General features: G+C 41.5%; 1 gene segment (V, D, J or C); it reads right to left on the bottom strand.

Annotated features, from left to right (window-relative positions):
• Positions 1-6,380: 6,380 nt before the first annotated feature.
• LOC115578483 (Ig kappa chain V region 3381-like) lies at positions 6,381-6,871 on the bottom strand. The segment is given in 2 exon segments: positions 6,381-6,712; positions 6,820-6,871. Coding segments are annotated over 2 exon segments (384 nt in total).
• Between the last annotated feature and the right edge of the window lie 376 nt (positions 6,872-7,247).

Here is a 7,247-nt window from a genome sequence, read left to right as displayed (position 1 = left end):
GTTTTTGATGAGGAGGATTTCTGTGTCTTCTGTTGTCATGAAGGACAGCTGTCAGTCATCCAGTGTTCAACTCTCAGGACTATAAACTCTCCCAGAGCACTGGAGCATGGTGCTGCTGATGCAAAGTGGCTCTCTATGGAAATGCTTCAGTCATGTCAACCTGGACCCTCCCATGAGTTTTGTCTGATACATCCAAGAATAAACTTACGGATCAGTGGTATTTAGAGAAAAAAATTAATAATTTTAACCCACATTGAAGGAGGAATACATTGTGTCCCATTATATCTTTTCAAGCTCTTCAAGGATAGGCATAACTTAACATTCATGAACATTCAACTGCTTTAAGCTGCTTGTTATCCTAATCCATCCATGTTCACATCAAACCATCATTTCTCCTGAGTTCAGAGATTCCAAGGTGCTTTTCCAAACTGAACTATTGTCTTTATTTTACCAGTTTCTACCTGTGCCAGGAGAACGCTTGGCCTGTAAATTCTAAAATTGCATCTCGTCTTGATTTAACTCATCTAGTGTATTTGTCACAATCAGTGGCGTTTTCTTGCAGAGGCCAAGGGAAGCCAGGCTTCCTCACTTTGTTCAGAATATAACCGTCATTTAATAAAAACACTTTTTTAATAGTTTACGTAATCCTTCTTGTGTGTTGTGTCTCTGTCGTCTCCTCCTCGCCTCTCTTCATTAATTATTGGTGAGGTGAGGCTATTGTCATGACACTGCTCCCCTGTGATTGATCAGGACAGTGTAAGGGAAGCCACGCACTTGTTGGCATCACGCCAATCAAATCACAGTATGTTATCATCGACGTCATTGAATGACATAATGGAAGATTTGTTGATTTGTGTTGATATCGTGGTAAGCTAGCAAAATTATTAAGCACAATTATGGAGCATGGAGATTTGGAGTATTTAGTCAAAATATTTTTACTTAACTGACTCTACAGCAACAACTCCGAATTAAATCTGACCGCAGGCCAACGCCAAAATCAGAGCTCCGTACTGAGAGGAAGAAAGGTTTTCAGACTTTGAATGAGGAGAATTCGTTTGCACTGAGTGGCTTGCTGGTAGCGCTAATCTTCAGCGGCTATTTTGCTCGCCCTATCTCCTTTCGGACAAGGATTCCTGCTGGCTGAACAATCCCTGGGTGACCACAGGATTCACCGACCTTAGGGGTATTGCACAAAACTAGGATAAGGGATTAAGCCGGGATATCTTGGTTATCCTGGCTCAATTTATCCGTGATCCAGTTGCACAAAAGCAGGATAGGGGGCAGTAGGATATGTTATGGTATAAGTTACCATGGAGATTTATTCTGTGGAGCTAGCCTGCTCCAGACCAGGCTAACAGCCAGGCTAAGATTAATCCTAGTGATTCACCTGTATTTCCACCGTCAATCCTGTGGGGAATTAATGTGTTTTACAGCATGTCCATGGTCTTTCTAAGTATGTTGCATAATTTTAATTATCCTGCATTAAAATATTACATATATTGTCATTTTTCATTTCATTTAAATCTGTTGGCTGTTTGTAATCGCAACAGTCTTTTGATATTTATTCAAGTGGTAGTATTATTACTTGGGCCAAGTGTTAAATTGCTATGTAATGAAGACTGGTTGCCAAATTGCCATCAGAGATTTCATAAATATGTTTTATTGCAGTAATTGAGATTACAAAACACGGCTAATGAAGTTGCAAAGGTGTTTCCAATGAAATCTGTGACACACACACACAATGTTTTGCAAGTGGGAGCTTCCTTTATTCTGTTGGGGATGTAGAGAACCTCAATAAAGGAACCATTTGCCGCACAATAAGTGTTTGTATGGAGCTGAAGTCATTCAACATATTCATCACCTTCCCTGGCCACAGAAGACCCCTCCACATCAAGGAGTTTTACAAGATTGCAGGTAACCTCAATTTCAACGTGCAACCATTAGTTTCTAATTTGATCAGTCACAGTTGGACACTATTTTTTGTTACAGCTGGATTGCACATCAGGATCAAACGCCCCTCAGGAGAACATGAGGGAGATTACATTAACAGGAAATCCTTCCACAGCATCAATGTTCAGGTAAGAGTGATTTGTGGTTACTATGACCTACATAAATTAATTCTGTGCATTAAATGACCTTAATAGGTTACAACTTAACATTTCAGCTGATCTGTGATGCTGACTGCCTTGTCAGCAATTTAGAGGCAAAGTGTCCTGGCTCAGTGCATGACTCCAGAGTCTTATTTTTTTATTATACTTTATTTGTACTGTAAGCACCTTGGACATCATGAGTGTTTAACTCTGCCGTCTAGTTTTCTAAATGATATCTTGCATTATCAGGCGAATTCTCTGGTGTGCTGCTGGGAGACAAAGGCTATGCCTGCGAGTCATTCCTCTTGACTCCCCTTGCAGACCCCCAAACCCCACCACAGCAGGCCTACAACCATCCACACAGCAAGATAAGGGCTCAAATCGAGATGACCTTCGGCCTTCTGAAATCTCGGTTTCAGTGCCTGCACCACCTGAGGGTTTATTTGGCAGTCATTTCTCTTGGTTGCTTGGATCCTGGAATAGAGAGAGCAAAAGCAACAAAGATTAAAACACTGTATTGCAGTTATGGTTACGGTGTGCACTGAAATACTCACTTCTCTTTCTAGTTTCTGGATTTCCAGGTCCAGTTTCCCCGAGTGTCCCACGTTTGAGCTCAAGCTCCAGCTCCATTTCTTGGAGCTATCTCTTCTTCAATTTGATTTTAATGTCTGCCAGCTCTATCTGTTCCTCCGGGTGCTTTGCATAGTCTTCTGACAGTTTGTGAAGTATGTAAAAGAAATGTCAATTAGCACAGCAGGATTTGTGCATAATGTAGATTTACTTTAGCCAATACTCACAATGTTACCAGGCTGCTTAGGAGACTGTGCAGCATCTGGGTCCTGTAACACATATATTTACTATTAGCACCACATCACTGACTTCATACTTTATGGACTAAATAAGCAGAATATTTCCATAAAATTGACATACCGCAAGCCTTCTGGAGTCCAGTGACAGTCTCCTCATCTGCAGAAGTGCATTCTGCAGCTGCAGATGTGCCTTCCCCCTACCATATACAAACATACATACATACATGTATTGAGAGAACTTGAATTAAGATTTCACAGGACATACCAAACCTGTGATTTGAATACAATGTACTAACCGGATCATCTTCTGGCGCCAAGAGTGTAACTGTGTTCCCAGACACTGTGAGGAGTCAGACAGTATAATATATTTATTTGACTGTGTTCCATGTGCAGTAGTACTGCGATATGTAACTTGGATGAAGCGGACACTGGCCTCCCTTTATTTAAATGGAGTGCCAGCTCCTCCGCTGGGGTCGTATCCTGGCTTAGTGGGCCCCCCTGTGCCATTTAACTGCTACAATCATACAGACATTCAACATGTCAACAGACACCTATCTATTCACCTCATTTGTTCACTGTTATCTAAAGTCACCAGCCTGCAAAATGTTCTTGTATTTAATTTTAACTTGCTGCCAGGTCATTTTATAGCCAGACAAGTTTGTTCTTTATGAAGGAGAGAAAGATAAAATAGATACAAACATAACATGAGAAAAATAGATTAAACGACACACGTTGTGGATAATTGTTTGCACTTAATCATACTCTACATTTCCTGAGTAACATGCAAAGTGTACAACAGTTGATTAGTGGACTTTAAAAGTATCTCCTTTAGTCCTTTAATTGTAGCCTAATTATGACAGTTCCAGTGGAGCACTGTTTATTAATTGTACAGTTTTGAACTACTTACGCATTAAGCCGGTCCGCTGTTGTCTGTCAGGCTTTCTCTCGTTCTTTAATTATGGCACTGTTGATGCCTTTTTTTCTTATAATGTCTTTCACCTCTGCATAGAACTACGTCAGGAGCTGTTGTTCAGCAGCCGTGAGATATGAAGCTATCGAAAGGCACGGCAAATCCAAAAACTACATCAGCTGTGCCGTGAAACTGAAGCTGTTTGGACGCGTCAGGATTAATAAGGCTCTGGATTTGGCAAATAGTCTGAGCACAAATAAGCACAATGAACAGGTGAAGAAAATCGGGATATTTTAATGAGACTCATCATTGCAGCCCTGTATCTTACGCGCCAAGAGCAAGCATTCAGGGGGCACAATGAGGCTGCTGGCAGCGCAAACAGGGCCAATTTTGTAGAGTTTGTGCATGCTTTTGCAGAGTTTGACAACACTCTTGCTGAGTACTTGAGCTCGTCAACAGTTTTCAGTATGTCAAACACCATACAAAATGACATCATCAAAAGCATCATTCACACTATCCCGGATGAGACTAATAAAGAAATACGCAAGTCCCCTTTCATTGCTGTACAAGTGGATGACACGTCAGATGTGGACAGGACAGGCTGGTCAACTTGGCCATGATATCCATAGACTCTGTTGTTGTGGAGGACCTAAAGGCCAGTGGGAAGTTCTAGACATGGTCAGCAATCACTTTGCCACCATGAGAGAATGAAGAATGGCCTTGGTCTTCAAACAGGGTGAGTAAAACGCTTTATTTTCTGTGTGCAGCTTAATAGTTGCTGAACTGCCCAATTACCAATGTGTGTTATTTTTGATGTGATTATAGGCCTTATTGTGTCTTGCTTGCTTTGATTAAGCAGCATGTGAGTCCACTGAAGTTGTTGTTGGTTGTTGTTGTTGTTGTTGTTTATGTGGAGAAAATGAGCACCACGGACAGCAGCCGTGACGGGCCAGGCTGTCTGAATACATGCACATGTCAGGTGTGCTGTTTACAGCCACTGGTACTGGGTTGTTGTGTTGCTGTATAATGAACATTTACATTTACTATATATATAAACGATTAGGAAAAGTGAAAAGCATTTGTGTATCTCATATAGAGTGTACAAGTAGTGTTTGGTTATTTATTATGGTGATCTTTTAGCATGTATTACTTATGTATAGTGTATGTATGTGTTATGTGATGGGATATGTGCAATACTGTTATGTATTTGTCAGTGATGGTATGGCTGATGATGTATTGTTTATTGTCATTGTGGCCGTCAAGGCATTTATGGCGCAGCTGTTGAGTCCAAGACAAATTTCCCTGAACGGGACAATAAAGTATATCGTATCGTATCGTATCGTTTGACGTGGACGTAAAACGTAACAGCTTCTGAATGAGAGTGTGAATTAATTTGCATCCTTCTTATATGAAATGTGTGCTGTGCGTAAAGTAGCTGGTTGTGCTTTTGGGAGCGTGGTTGCATAAATTAATGACATGTTTAAGAGGACTGAGTGTATGTGTGTGTGTGTGTGACTGAGTGACTGAGGGAGAGAGAGAGAGAGCGCATTGGTGCTCAAAGTGTCAGTTAGATAATAAGCATGTGTAAGTCCTGGTAAAACGATGCTGGGCGCTCTAATAATTCATCCGAGTACATGAAATAGCAACATATGAATTGCAACAATTTTGTGCCCCCACCCCCGTAAAACATATACAGCTGGAGGTTGTGTCTCACTTGGCTTCCTCAGAAATGTTCTGCACGCAACGCCACTGGTCACAATGAACTATATATGGAAAGTTTGTCATTCTTTACTTCAACTTTGATGAGGAACATTGCTGTAATTCTATAACAATAGCTCAGTATTGATTTACCTCAGCTAGACTGGTAACAGTCTTTTAGAGGTGGGACAGTATTTCTTAATTCCTCTGTACAATAAGGATATATGGTCATATGTAACATGAAACCTATTGTTTTTAATCTACTCCTCTTTCTTTGGTAAGTTCTCGTAAATCATGGTAAATGTAAAAATCTGCTCTTCTATGATCAGTTAAACTACATGAAATAGGTATAAAATTGGACGACTAATCCAGACCCACAATATGTTGATTATAGTCTATCAAATGTCCAATATACTGCTATTCAAGTCATTGCTGACCATTTGCCATTGCTGTCTGAGGCCTTTAAATCTCAAGCAGGGCATTTCTGTCCTCTAGCCATTGATGGTGAAGTTACTCAGGTCACTCCTGACTATTCACTATTGCTGACTAAAACCTATTAGTTAAGAATGTTAAAGTTTTGGTGACATGCTTTCAACTATGTTTCATCTCATAGCAGATTATGGCATTTCTGTTCATATATTCATGGCTTGTTTCATTCCTGCTTGATTAGTGAGCCTGCTTGGGGGAAACAGTGCCTGTGTTTTTAGAGATGCCTGGCCCTCTTATTTTGTGGAGGAATTATCTGCTGTGTGTGTGTGTGTGTGTGTGTGTGTCCTCAGTGAAGTGTATCAGTCTCTGCAGTAGCTTCCAGCTGCAGCAGTCAGTTCAGTTTCTGTTCAGTCTGACTGAGGGAGGTTTTTGTACGACGGTTTTTCACTGTGTGAACACATGCTGACTGTTGGGATAGTGAAAACTCTGACAGTAGTAAACTGCTGCATCTTCAGCCTGAACTCCACTGATGGTCAGAGTGAAGGCAGAGTTTGATCCACTGCCTGTAAAACGACCTGGAATCCCTGATTCTCTACTATTAGCATTGTAAATGAGAAGTTTAGGAGTTTCTCCATCTCTCTGTTGGTACCAGGCTAAACGGTGGTTGCTGCTCCAAACACGAACATCCTGACTAGTCCTACAGTTGATGGTGACGGAGCCTCCCAGAGCAGAGCTCACTGCTCCAGGCTGAGTCACTGTGATCTGACCTCTGGACTCTGAGGACACAGAGACAAAAACATAAAGCAGCGTCATGGTTTTGTGGGCTTCATTTCAGAGGGACGGATGTTGATAGAGGAGAGGAGTTTGATTCTCTGGACTTTACCTGTGAAGCAGCAGCAGAGGAGAGTCCAGATGAGGACGCAGATCAAAGTCATGTTTTTGATGAGGAGGATTTCTGTGTCTTCTGTTGTCATGAATGACAGCTGTCAGTCATCCAGTGTTCAACTCTCAGGACTATAAACTCTCCCAGAGCACTGGAGCATGGTGCTGCTGATGCAAAGTGGCTCTCTATGGAAATGCTTCAGTTATGTAAACCTGGACCCTCCCCATGAGTTTTGTCTGATACATCCAAGAGATAGCAGGCTGCAGAAGTCGGGGATGCACTTATGGAGGTGAGGGACAATGCTATAGATCCAGCCATAAAAATGGAGGCACAATCTTTGTCTGAAGAGGTTGGATCTTACCGCTTCTCAATCTGTACTGTAGCATGGCATGACGTCCTGACCAAAATTCTGCATGTCAGCAAATTAT

This window comes from Sparus aurata, chromosome 3 (assembly GCF_900880675.1).
Source record: "Sparus aurata chromosome 3, fSpaAur1.1, whole genome shotgun sequence".
Lineage (NCBI taxonomy): Eukaryota > Metazoa > Chordata > Actinopteri > Spariformes > Sparidae > Sparus > Sparus aurata.
The sequence above is the reverse complement of the archived record's forward strand: the minus strand, read 5'-3'. Positions and strand labels throughout refer to the sequence as shown.